The sequence below is a fragment of the Sinocyclocheilus grahami genome, unplaced genomic scaffold (assembly GCF_001515645.1).
Source record: "Sinocyclocheilus grahami isolate Dianchi unplaced genomic scaffold, SAMN03320097.WGS_v1.1 scaffold383.1, whole genome shotgun sequence".
NCBI lineage: Eukaryota > Metazoa > Chordata > Actinopteri > Cypriniformes > Cyprinidae > Sinocyclocheilus > Sinocyclocheilus grahami.
Genome location: NW_015505562.1, coordinates 612,737 through 626,819, shown reverse-complemented (window position 1 = coordinate 626,819; position 14,083 = coordinate 612,737). Strand labels below are relative to the sequence as shown.

Genomic DNA, 14,083 nt, shown 5'->3' with positions numbered 1-14,083 from the left:
AATTGAAATTCATAAATTGAAAACATGTTAATCATCGAAGATTTGTATTCAAACCGAGTTAGCGACGTTTTTAATGTATTTTGTATGAATGAATAAACACACAGACACACACATTAACCCCACTGACCTAGATACATGTCTAAGTCAAGGCCTACAGAACTCTTGATCTGATATGTAATTGTCTTGCTTTCTCTATAGGGGGTGTTGTCCAAAATGGAGGTGAAGACATCACTTCTCGACAATATGATAGGGGTGGGCGATATGGTCCTCATTGAGCCCCTGTCCGAAGACACCTTCATTGAGAATCTAAAGAAGCGATTCGATCACAACGAGATCTATGTAAGTAATGCTTAAACTAATGTTGAGAACATCATGCAACAATTGCTGTTTCCTTTTCTTGGTCGTCCTCTCATTTTAGGCTTTCACTACTCCAGACAGTCACATCACATCAAGAGTGTCTAAGTTTAGTCTGAGTGTGTTCCCACTTCACAGACAAATAGGAGTGTAGAGATGAACACGGTGTAAATCATAGCCCTTGCATTGTTCTGTCCCTGCTCTCATGTCTTTCCCATTCATTTGGACTCAGTTTTAAAAGCTGTTGCATACCAAACAACAAACCAGCATACAAAATGGGTTCATTTGATTTGTAAATAGTTGTTTAATGAATCCGAATATGCGAAAGTGAACAGATATCTAAGAGAATTGAGGATTTTCTACATTTCTTCGGGTACAAACAAGCACTGTGGCTATGTTGTGTTATTAAAACAGTGTTCTCTTTGTCTGACACTGCAAAATTGCCTTAATCCAATTGGCTGTCTGTTGTTCGACCAATAGCAGACAGGGAGAGTGGTCACGAAACCTGTTTGAAAACAGTTATTTTTGCAAAACAATTTAGTGACATTACCACTGCAGAAATTACTTGACACTTAAGATGTGGTCGTATAAAGCAGTACAGTAAAGTTATGCAAGGAAATCCAGTCGTCCAGAATTTCTAGTGAGGGTAAAAGCTTTCACCACTGTGCTTCATACATTGCTACACTATTGACAATATTACTTTTTTGCTAGTGACATTTTGCTAATAGATAGACAGCATCTTTAGTACTCAAATTTTTTTTAATTTTCATTAATCAAAAATGTTTTTTTCCTGCTGAAATTGGAAGAAAGCTCTAGCATGTTCAGATTTACATACTGTATGTGTGGACCTATAAATTGATTGAAAAACAAATGAATTGCTGCATTAGTTGCCATGCTTAATGAGAATTTGCATTCAGTATCAGGAAATATTAAGGTTTAATGACCCCTTCAAATGGCTGATTTACATTTTGTGTGGCACCATAAAAATGGACCCTTGAAGATGTTTATTTATATTTTGCAGAGCTGTAATCTGACCAGTTCTAAAAGACTAAAATCATGTAGTTGGTCACAAGCAGGTTGTGTGTTTACTCTGTAATTAAGAGTGTTACTACCCACATCCCTCAATGTCCAGTAGCTGCAAGTTTTTAATGCAACCTCTAGCCTTGTATTTAATGCAAATCCCCAAATTACACAGGAGAGTGCTGACAAGAGCAAAATTATATAGAGCACAGTATATTTATATGTTCTTTGCACTTTGTGCAAACTGGTCACTTAATTTTCTTGTTTGTAAGTTATAGTCACAGCAACCATAAATTAAACGTCTGTCATTATTTACTCACTCATATGTTTTCTGCAAAAGTAGACCTCTCCTTTTGAGTTCAATAAACAAAATAAGTTTGAAATGATATTAAGGTGGGAAAATACTTCTGAATTATCCGTTTAAACTTATATTTTAAAAGGGCTTAATGGAGAATATTCTAGGAACGTCTCCACCCTCAGTATCATCTATTTAAATGCCAAGAAGCTTACATCACGGTCCATCGTATGTCTTACATTTCACCAACTTTACAATGAATGTCACATATAATTATCTGCCTTATCTAATCAGTGCCCTGTCAAAAACAGTTATGATGGGTTACATTTTCAAATACAGCAGGCAATAAGAGCTGTAGAATTATGAAACAAATGTCCTTGTATTTATCTTTAAACTTTGCTCGGTGTTATTGGCTTCAAGAAAGAACATATATGTGTGTGTGTGTGTGTGTGTGTGTGTGTGTGTGTGTGTGTGTGTGTGTGTGTGTGCACATTTAGTAGTAAGGAACAGATGTGATTGTGTGTGCTCACTCTTTTAGTGATGCTCTTTATTGATCCACAGTTGCTCGTTCTTCCAAAATGTATGTCCACCAGGTCTCATTTAGATGCATTTAAAGGCCAATTGAATTATTTACACAGGCCTAGTCCTGCTCTAATGCACCCATAGCCGTCACATCTCTCTAGTGCCCATTGTGCAATGTCACCATTGTGAACAGTATTTAAATCCATCTGGGATTGGGAGGATTCTAATATATTCCTAATAGAATGAAGAAATACCAATTCTGTTCTGTTTGTGTGAAAGAAGAATTAAGCCACTGGTTCAAAAAGCTTTAAAGATAAATTCATTTGTTGCAAATGTCCAAACTCCAAACATTTGACTGGTAGCATATGTCTTGGGTGACTCATGCACTTTTATTGATATATATTTCTTTTTTCTGTAATTTTCACTTCATCTGTTCATTTACATTTGATCTCTACATCTAAGGGATTCATTATGCCTCCTGTGAACATTTGACAATAGGTTGTGGGCTGTGTTGCCATGGGAGAGGCCTGATCCTCCGGCTGCAAGCCTTATGCAACACTCTCTGTAATGAAAGGTAGAAGACGGCTGCAAGAATTAATCATTGTTCTGATGTCCCAGAGACATTGAGATAGATTTGCTTTTAACATCATAAGTTAGAAATTGGTGGCAGCAAGAATGAAAGAAAGATTTGAAAAGCAAGAGAAGCTTGGAATAAATTAGTCAGGATGTTTGTTTGAGTCATCTGAAATAGACAACTTTAGACACCGTTGCCCTCGCTGGCCACTTTTGACCACCCTGTGTTGTTGATGCTTTCTGGAATTCCGAACATTTTTGTTTGTGTTCTCTTGTTCGGCTGCTTGCGGGCCCCCCGCCTGTCTGAACAATACCCAGGAATTCCCATCTGGATCATGCAGACGGAGGCATATTGTAGCACTGCTGCCGCCACTGTTTGTCTGTGCCTCACAGCAGGGGAGTATGAATACAGTGCAGTGTCTTTTAGGGATGTCACGATACCAGTACAAGTGAAATTTCACATTTACCATAATTTTCATGGTAGGAGCACACCATTATTTTCATTATGACTGGCTTGATGATGCATATACAGTCTGCGGTGACAACACTTGGGTACCACAATTAGTTTGTATGCTCAGTAACACCAGTACTGTAGACTAGAGATGCCCAATCCTGGTCCTGGAGAGCCGTTTGACGTTTCTCTTATCTGACACACATCTGAGGTCTTGGAGTCTTTATTAATAAGCTGATGAGTTGAATCAGGTATGTGTGTGTGTGTTTAGGAAGACATCTAAAATGTGCAGTTTGGGTTTCTCAAGGACCAGGATTGGGAACCACTGCAGTAGACTGAATATACATTGGAGATCAAAATTAGAGAACTACCTACAATTTCTTAAATTTCAAGATCATTGCTTAGTCCTATTTGAAGTTATCAAAGTAGAAGGGCAGTTGTTAAGCATATTTCATAAATTAATTGTATTCTGATGCACAGTATAAAAAAACTTAAATGAGATATTTGAAAAAGAACCCCGATACAAATTTGAGAACACTTCGAGGTACCTCCATGTTATTGGTCTTAATCTGACACCTGGGGATAATTTTCTTAATTATATGACAAAACCTATTTAAATGGCAACATTCCTTTCATTTTCACTAAGATTGCAAGATGGTGGGTGACTGAAACCCTTTAACAGGAGGTGGTCCAGATAAAGGCCAAAATGATGACCCTTTCAGTCATTGCAAGAGAAGCTGGCCATTCCAAATCTGTGATTTCTAGAATATTGCCGTTTTACAATGACACTAATTCATTCAAGTCCCCCCAAAAGGCTGGTCATCCACGTAAGACAATTGCACGAGAAGACAGGCTAATGAGGATACTCTAAATGGGGAATTGGTTCAACACTGCAGATGGAATTGCTTGCCAGTTCAGCGCTGAACAGGGTGTCTCGGCACGTTTAAGAGAAGTCGGACTGAAAGTGCACTCTGCAGTGACAAAACCTCTCATCAGCAAAAATAATCAAAAGACTAGGCTCACCTTTGCTGAGGAGCAGGTTGTGTGGAGAGAGGAGATCTGGTCCAAAGGTCACTTTAGTGATGAAAGCAAGTTTAATTTATTTGGGTCAGATGGGAAACATTGTTCGGCATCAAACTCGGGAAAGACTGAAGCCCAAGTGGGTATAGAAGTCGGTGAAAGGTGGAGGAGGAAGTACCATGGTTTGGGGGGTGTTTTCTACAGCAGAATTTGGGGCACTTATACAGCTAAATAGCAGAGACGTTAATGCAAATGTTTATCAGATCCCTCTTAAGCAACATGCGGTTCCTTCCCTGCAAGCATCTCCCAATAAGCCTGCAATTTTCATGCAAGACAATGCCCTTGTCACACTGCAAAACAGGTAAAGCAGTTCCTTGAGGCTGAAAACATTGAAATAATGAAATGGCGGGCCAGAGTCCTGATTTAAACCCAACTGAAAATCTCTATGAAAGCGAGTGGACCAAGATCACACCAGACTGAGAGACTAGCGATGTCCTGTGGCTGCAGATGTGTGAAGTCATTTAAAGCTAGGGCCTACTAGGCTGTAACCCTCCAAATTTTTAGTTGTAATCATCTGTCATGCTGCAGTGGTTACTGTTCTCTAATTTTGATCACTGTGTTTTCCACAAAATAAAGTTTTTTGTTGAAATGCTTTGGTTATTTTGTCAAAAATGTTAGTAGAATGGCGGTATACGAACAGCTAATATTCCTTCAAATTTTGAGCGATGAAGATTAATAATATTTCAGAAAAAATCAAGTATTTATAGATTGTTCTCTATATTTGATTTCCATCGTATGACTGGTTATGTTGTCTCTTCTTATCTCACATGTTTTCACAAATCTGTTCTTATGTTTTGTTTTTATTTATTTATGTATTTATTTTGTTGTTGTTTGTTTGATCGGTGGTTTATTGCATCTTTCACTCTCCTCCACAGACATACATTGGCAGTGTGGTGATCTCCATGAACCCCTACAAGTCCCTGCCCATCTACACAGCAGAAAAGGTGGAGGAGTATCGCAACAGGAACTTCTATGAACTCAGTCCACACATGTGAGTTTAAAAAGCTTGTTTGAAAGCACTATACAACAAAGTCACTGTCTAGTTTATTCCTAGGCTTCCTGGTCGGCAGAGCACAAACTTAAAGAAATTGTTGCACACATGCATGCAAAGGGTTGGAACAGCCCTGCAGTTTCTTTTTTAATCAATAATAATGTGAAGGTCCCCCAGTGGTGTCATGTTTGCAGAGGTGAATTTGCAGAGTAGGTGTGCATAAACGCGGTGTGTTCTATCCACTGGACCCCTGACACATGATGTCCAGCCCTTTTGGGGGAGGGGCGGCTCACTGTCCTGTCCTGCTCCAGCTAATGACCATCTGTCTCTTTAGAGAGCTGCCAGCCGCCTGACCAGACTGCCTAAACAAAACAAAGCAGTCTGCTTTGTTTGATCGGCAGACGCACACATACCCTCTGAAAAAAACAAAAAAAACACCATGGCCTGATCTAACTCTTAAAACCCAACTCTAAAAAAGAGCCATTGAGAATGGGATGGCTGTACCAATAACTTTTCCCATTCATTCTACACACTCTCCCCTGCAAAAGGAGAAGTTTAAATAAACAACTGTGTACAGCTGTATTTTTTCCCCCAAAGGATCCTTTTGGTACTTTCGCCTGTGGGTTCATAGTTTGTTCTCCTCATGTTTCTAAATTGATCTCTCCTTTGCTTCTGGGCCTATCCTGTTCGTTTGATCTGCTTTAAGTGAATATTTGCTCTGGTATGCAGTTCTCCTTCAGTCTTGGACCCTTCCATATTCATATGTTTTAGTCTATGCACTGTTACAGTGGTGTCAGGGTCGATGCTCCTCTGATCTGAAGCCAGGCTCTGAGCTCATTCCAGGGCAGCTGCTTTTCTTGTCATGCCTGGGAAGCAGACCTCTTAGATGGCTCTGGGTGTACTGGCCTGTGGGGCTCGTACATTTCGACGTCCTGGGACAATGGGCTGTAACTGGTCCTGTTAACAGCACAAACTGTTGAATAGTATTTATGATCATCACCTCATCACCTCAGTAAGCACAGCAGTCAGCAGCAAAATGGACCAGGGCATCTGTGCTCAAACTGCTTTCAAGCTTTTGGGTAAGTTTTAATCAAGTCTGTGCTTGTTTTATCATTTTCAGAAATATTGTAAGAGCCTAGTCTCATATAACCAGACTTGTGGCTTAAAGGTGTATAAAGGTAATATTTGAAGAACACTATGTGTTCGCGTTCTCATTGATCTCAATTACAGTCACTCACCTGATGCAGAACATCCAATGCAATTTGAAATCAGCCATCTTTCCTCATGAGTGCTCAATTTTGCATTTAGATGGAAAACTGAAGATTACCCTTTTGCAACAACGCTTGGAATGCAATGCGTCCTTGGTTGCATCATACATTTCATCAAGGGGTGTCCAATCCTGCTCCTGGTGGGCAACCGTCCTGCACAGTTTTACTCTAATCCTAATAAAATATACCAGGTGCAACTAATCACAGTCTTCTGGAATACTAGGCTGTGTATGAAATCACCCCCTATACATTTATATAATGCACTATTTTAGGTGATCGCCATTTGTAGTGGTGTCCGATACTGTAGTGGACATTATCGAGGGAACACATTCAATCCCATAATGTGCGTCAATAGTGTAACCGATGTACACTCAATGGCTAGACACTATACCCATATACTGTAATTGCTGCACTGAATGAATTTCCACATCTAGCTAGTGGTGTTTCGCAGCCCTTCTGGTGGACTCAAGGTGTGAATTTGCTCACTGGTTTTCATTTGGTGCACAATATTAGTAGATTAATGTAGGGAATAGTAAATTATGGTAAAGGGACCATTTGAGATACTGCTCTAGAAACTTATAGGCAAGTATGTTGGCAAGTTGGAGCTAAATTTAATAGGACATTGGGCCTCCTAAAGCAGGACTAGACACCCTTGCATATTGTAAGTTTACTATAGGCATAAGACTTATTCTCATCTTTAATGAGAAGCTTGGATTAAGGTCTCTTTTAGTTAGGTCCTCCTTAAAGACTGTGAGGTTCTTCTTTAAATTAGGTCTTTGTAAAAGATTCCATAATTTGATCTTAATCTCCAAGTCAGGCCATCTGCTTAGGCTTTTGTGTGGTAGATCTTTTGTAAGATGAGACTATGACAGGGTTTGGAAGTTGTCCTTTCCTAATCATCTTTTCCTATCCATGGCGAGGTCACGCAACCCTTATCGATTTTAACAGATGCTCATCAACTTTGGGGTTTATAATGGCAGTTTTGAGTGTGCCTGCTCTACATTGAGACCATGTGTGATATGATTGCTCTTCTCATCTGCAGGGTTAAGTAAATTCTTCATCTAAACCTGCACAGACAAGCCAATTGCACTAACAGCTTAAAGTTATCACAGGCTTTCATAGAGTTCAAAGGGGTCAAAGGAGAGTGGCCTTTTCCAAGGGCAAGTGCAGAATTGGCAGCTTGAAGGGTCATTCTGTCAGCTGGGAAACCTAATGAAATGAAAGAAACGCAAGATCAAGACATCCCTTGAAGCTGATCCACTAGTCCACATTGAGGTCTAAAAAAAATAACAATTGCGTAGACACCAAAGATCTGATATTTAACGTTAAGTGTGTACTTTCTCCTCCACTAGTGTCACCAAGCTTAAACAAGACTTACACAGAGTACAAATCTGTTTGGTGGTTCCATTCTGTTTCTAGTGGTCCTAGCCTACAAATGCATAAAAACTGATATCAGCAGTGTGTTTTTGTTTTCCATTAAAGACCGGAAGAGTCTAGAGTGTGCAGATGTGCCTGAGGCATTGAGAGATCATATGCCCACCTGCTTTTAAGAGGCCTGAGTCTAGATGCAATAAACCTCTTAAGTTAAACGATCAATTGTAAAGGTGTTATAACTTAGTTTTCTTAACATTAAGAGTTTGTTGCAACTAGCAGCTGAGCTTCAGAGGTGGTCAAAGCCATGGAGACAATAAAGTGGCTGAGACCACCATGATCACTAATCACTGCAAATGGTGGTGTGTTTAAAGACACTCACCAGAGGTGACAAACTTCTGCTGGTTGCAACAATATCCTAACAAGAACTATGTGCCCTCACAAGAAGTCTGTTATCAGGACAATCTGACATCTCAGAGAGAAGAATGGAGCAGAATTTGGAATGGTAAGATATTAGTTTGTGTTAATTCACTTCAGATTTGTGTTGGGTTATGATTTTTCTGTATTGTGAATTTTAAATTTGTGAGTATTTTGTTGGATACAAAATTTAAGCAACATTGTGGATATATCATTAATATAGTAATTCACTTAGACTAGTTTTGACTAGACTAGTCCTACTTTATTCAAAATATGATTCATTTGTCGTCATTCAAAAATGTTCACAGAAGTGTCATCAAAACAAATACGTGTATGTGGAGATAAATATAGTGCATGTCATCAGAAGGCTGAAATAGTATTAGATATGATGTTTGGAAATGCTCTGCATTGGATCTTCTCTGACCGCTGGAGTGTGAGCTTGAACTTTGGTGTTGAGGTTGTTTTAGTTAATGACCCAGGATGAGTGTGAAACGCCTCATTCTGGCAGCCGCACAAGGTTCAAGAGCCCCGGTGCCACCTCTCCCTTCCAAACAGACTTCACAGTTTCACACTGCTCTGCTGTCTTTGGCTTAGTGGCCATCTGTGTGTGGTAAGAGTGCTTCAGTGGAGTCAGATTGTGAATGAGGTTGTCTGTGTGTGCATGGGTTTTTTTTTTTTTTGAGGGTGGAAGGTCTCTTTAATGGTCCTTATGACATCTCTGTCTGAGGTTCATGCAAGAACGTGATCCCATGTGTTCAACACATTGTGCTTTTAGCTTTTCTAAATACAACGGTTCATAGTTCAGGCCTGAAAGTGTTCTCAGAAGCACATACTGTACTATATGGTTTACAGTGAGGCCAAGAAAAGCTGTGTGTGTGTGTGTGTGTGTGTGTGTGTGTGTGTGTGAGAGAGCAAATTTGGGACCTGTAAGTTTCCTATGCTGTTGGATTGCATACAGGAAATCTTCAAATGAACCATTTGAGATTAAGCAGTTAAGAAACCGTGAGCTGACAAGAATTACTAAAAGACCGTGAGCCTACAGTAACCAACAACTTTTTTTCACAAATCAGTATGATCTGTTTGTATACATGCTTCATTTCAGTAATGATAATTTTTGTGTAGTCAAAATCTTTCATGGAAAAGTTCACCTGATAATTAAGATATTGTTTTCTCTGCCGTGTCATTCCAAACCAGTGTTTTGATGAACTGACACAAAGCTCTTTTTCATACTGTACTTAGTTCATAGTAATTACGAGAAGAAAGTACAATAACTCAAAACACCTTAAGACGTAGTATTTTACTGTGTTCCAAATCTTCTGACGTCAATAGCTTCAAAATAAATGTTTTCTTTTAAATCTAAAGAGCTTTTAAAGGCTGCACAGCTTCTGTGGAGGAAAGAAAAATCATCAGTGAATGAGAACTTAAAGAATAAAAAAGGCACACGTAAAGCTATTGTAAGACTTCAGACTTGGAATATACTGCATATACGACTATTACTATGGTTTATGCATTTATTATTTTTTTTATTTTGAAAATTGACAGTTTTGGTCTTTAACTGTTTTCATATGGCAGAGCTACATCATAAAGATTGATTCAATTTCTCCTTTTGATAAGAACAAAACAGCATTTGGATTTGGAACAACATAAAGATCAGTAAGCATCGACGCAATTTTCATTTATGGATGAACTATTCCTTTAATGAGCAGACGTGTAGACACAAAAAATCCCGCAGCAGGCTTGATGATTCATTACCTGAGCATTAACCACAGCACACACACTGTATTAATTAAATGAATGAGCTTTGCCAAATGCTTTAGACAACCATTGTCTCTCTAGACATCTTTGAAACACTCATTGCACATATGTAGTGACTAGACGGCCCCTTTCTTTCCTCTGGGGTCTTCTGTGTGCTTTGGGCCTGCTCGCACCTGCTACCCAATACTGCTCATCCCAAAGAAGCTGTTGTGAGTGTTTGCAGCTGTGTTCCAGGCTATTAGCACTAATTGTGTTTGATTAGAGAGGAACACAATTAGTAGCCATTACAGCGATATTTATGTGCTCTGTTCCAAATCTACAGTATTCTTCCTCCCAAAAGCACAAAATCACTTTTACGGACTTTTAAATTAAATGTTCCCTCCTGGTGGAATGATCTGCCCAACTCAATCCGAGGAGCTGAGTCCTTAGCCATCTTACAGAATCAGCTTAAAACACATCTCTTCCATGTTTATTTGACCCTCTAACTCTAGCACTCTCTATTCTGATTATATTCTTTAAAAAAAAAACATGTCCCTTTTAGACTTGTACTCTATTCATTTGCTGCTTGTTCTCTGAAAAAAAAGTGATTTCTAATCTTTTCATATTCTATCTGTTTTCTTTTCATTTATTATACAATTAACAAAAGCAAAAAAGACCTAACACTAGCTTGCTCTATTCTTTTTCTATTCCATCTGTTTTCCTTTTATTTATTATATTATTTAAAAAAAAAAATCTTGCTACGTGTACTGCGTTAATCTAACTGAGACTTGTTATAGCACTTGTATGTCATTGCTCTTTTGTTGATTTTGATTGTTTCCATTGTCCTCATTTGTAAGTGGCTTTGGATAAAAGCGTCTGCTAAATGTAAATGTTCAATAGTATTTAGGGTATTGAGTAACTACTTTACCTAATATTTGTGTATTTTTATGCTGTACCAATGCAGTTATCTTAGCAGCATGCTAACAATAGACTCTATTATAAATAATTGTGACATGCTTTGTATGAGGAGCACTGTTTGTGTAGTTGCCTATGTAGTGTGTTCCAAATCACTTACATACGAGTTGAATCTGCACCTGCAGAAAACATTTTAAAATGTTTAAATCCATTCCTTGAATTCCAGTTACCGTTTTCCCTCAAAATCTTCATGGAAAAATGGGGGTAGGGGGTTCAATTAGGCTGGATTTAGGACAGAGCCATAATGTCGCCCAGCCTTGGACAGTAGCCAGCATTCATCACATTAAACACTGACATTAAACATCATATAAGTCAATTAGTGTCCACGTGTGGCTTTGAAGGTCTTTTTAGTAATTTGCATGACAAAGTTGTTGGCAGGTGCTTATCCTCATGACAGTTCTGGAAGATGGGGGTCTTGGATGGTGTTGCAGATGGGGACTTTGGTCAGTGTGTCATGCCCAGATTGAGCTGCTGCGTCTCAGGGGGTGGATTGTATTACATTGTGTGTAGTGATGTAATGGGACTTCTCAGCACTCTGCTATTGAGCAGCACCAGGGCATTGTTTGCAGAGAGATTGTACCCTACTGATAGTGCAGCCCGGCACACAAAATAGCAGCTCATAGGGATTCAAAATTGTTTTTTTTGGACTTGACAATTCAAGCCATTCAATGGACTACTAATGCATCCAGGGTGTTTCCCTGTGTATGACCCCAATATGCTGTACTCTCAGAAAAAAAAAAAAAAAACGAGGAACAAAGCTGACGCTGGGGTGATATCATAAGGTACATCTGTGTACTTTATATGCCCTCAATGGTACATATTAGTACCTTAAAGGTACTTGTTAGTATTTTATTAGTACTTTAAAAGTGCCTATTAATACCTTTGGAAAGTGTACCAGTCACAGTTTTGTACCTTTTTGTGTGAATTGGACTCCAGCATCCCAACGATTTGGAAAATGCGTAATGTTATTAGACAGTTTTCTTTGATATATTTTTTCGCCATTCTTTTCTAGGAACCATTTAATACTGTGCACAAAAAAATAAAAATACCCCAAAACTTTCATATTTTATTAAAGGTGACCTATTATGCCCCTTTTTAAAAGATGTAAAATAAGTCTCTAATGTGCCCAGGGTGTATATGTGAATTTGTAGCTCAAAATACCCCACAGATAATTTTTTTTATATCTTGATAAAATCGGCACTATTAGGGTATGAATCCAATCGTGCCGTTTTTGTGTATGGCCCTTTAAATGCAAATTAGCTAGTGCTCCTAACCACCTTTCAGAAGAGGGCGGAGCTTCAAGAGCTCAAGCTCCGGCATACAAATAAACATTCCACTATTAGTACAAGCCTGTTATCCTTACAGAAAATGTACTCTGGTTAAAAGTCAGTCATCTGATTGCATTGTGCATAATAAATATGCATTTATGAATTACACAGACGGGGGGAGCACGGCACAATAAAAATGGCGACAGCTGGTCTCATGGTGCAATTGCATGCTATCACAAACTATCACAGTCCCATTTGTGATTATGAGCTTGACAAATTCAAGCGGTCGACTTCACATTGCTTTCATATGCAATTTTTAACTACCACATTGCTATTTACAATCATTCTGATAGCATGTGAAGGCAGACCAGTGAAAACAGAGATAATGGTAGCTTTAGCAACATTAACCTTAAAGAGTGCCACGAAACTCTTTCAGAAAGGCAACGTGTGATACTTACTTTGTCTAGAGATGACGTTCGCGCACAAATCGCTGATCCTTTCCTTCGAAAATTAAATTTAACCACAGTGTCCTCAGCGGCTGAGATGGAGTGAGTCTATGAAGACTGCTATGTTCGTTGGTGCATCCCAAAACACAAAACTTGTGGTTTTTTTTAACATTATAGGCTGGTTTTCACACACTGCGGCCACACAACTGTGTTCAAACACATTTTAAAAAGTGATTTTTGCATAATAGGTTCCCTTTAAAGGTCTTTTTTTGGGGGGGCATTATTGAACTTTGCAAAGCATTTTTTTTTTGCAGTGTCTGCATGTTTTGCGTGATCCTTATGAAAACAACAATACACATTCATGTCCCATGACCAGTGGATTATGGATTTACACTCAACACAGGACCTGAGTGAAAGCATTTGAGTCCTGCTGAAGGATGCTGAGCAGAGACTCAAAAGGCCTGGAGGTCAGGCAGCAGCATTCACCTCTCCCTCTCATGGTTTTGTCTTGCTGAGCCATGGATACTTCTGTTGGCTTGTGACTGAATTAATTATTCTCTGGGGCGTTTTTGGTATTTTCGCCTAAATTTGACATACTCAAATTAAAATGTTTACCCTACACGCATACAATGGAGGAAATGAAAAAAAAAATGGTTTCATTGTAAAGAAAACCCTTTGAACTACAAAACATGAGTGTAATTCTTTATACATAACATTATATATTTTTCAAATATTACAATAAACACAAAAAAAACATAGGCGCTTGTGGAATTTTAAAACAAATAATTTTTTTGAAATTTTGTAATTCAGGTTCTATTAGGCCCAGCTCTCTGCAATTTACTTTTTGATGTCACTAGATGCCAAAAAGTACGAGAAAAAAGAATCTTTCAAATAACAGCTTCTAAACAGGAGTTACTACATTATATGTGAAGCGAGTGAAATTGTCTATTTCTGCATCTAAATGTGTCATTGTGAGTTTCCTTTGCAAAAACAGGCTTTATAAAACACATTAACCCCACAATCCTATTTTACTCTGTGCCATAAGCACTTTAATTGATTATTAATTGAATTGTTTCATTTTTATGTTTTTCTAAGTAGTAATATACAAAATGGTACAAGCGAATTGGACCAAATTTAACATATTGTGTTATTCTACAATCAGTTGAATTATTTCAGAATGCACAAGACTGTCTACATTATAAAATATATCTGGTCTATCACAATCTAAAATAGAATCCATATCCTCCAGCTTTATATCATTCCATTTATATGCATTCTGTATTGGGATACTGCTTCACAGCATTTCTCACCTCATCAG

The 14,083-nt window shown here is 38.4% G+C and overlaps 1 protein-coding gene across 1 annotated transcript in view; it reads left to right on the top strand.

Moving 5' to 3' along the window:
- Nucleotides 1-202: 202 nt before the first annotated feature.
- LOC107549901 (unconventional myosin-Ib-like) overlaps nt 203-14,083 on the top strand; it is a 62,904-nt gene continuing 49,023 nt past the window's right edge. Inside the window, exons 1-2 of the mRNA XM_016231086.1 lie at nt 203-339; nt 5,171-5,286. Coding sequence (XP_016086572.1) covers nt 214-339; nt 5,171-5,286 — 242 coding nt within the window. The 5' untranslated portion in view covers nt 203-213. The remainder of the gene's footprint in view (nt 340-5,170; nt 5,287-14,083) is intronic.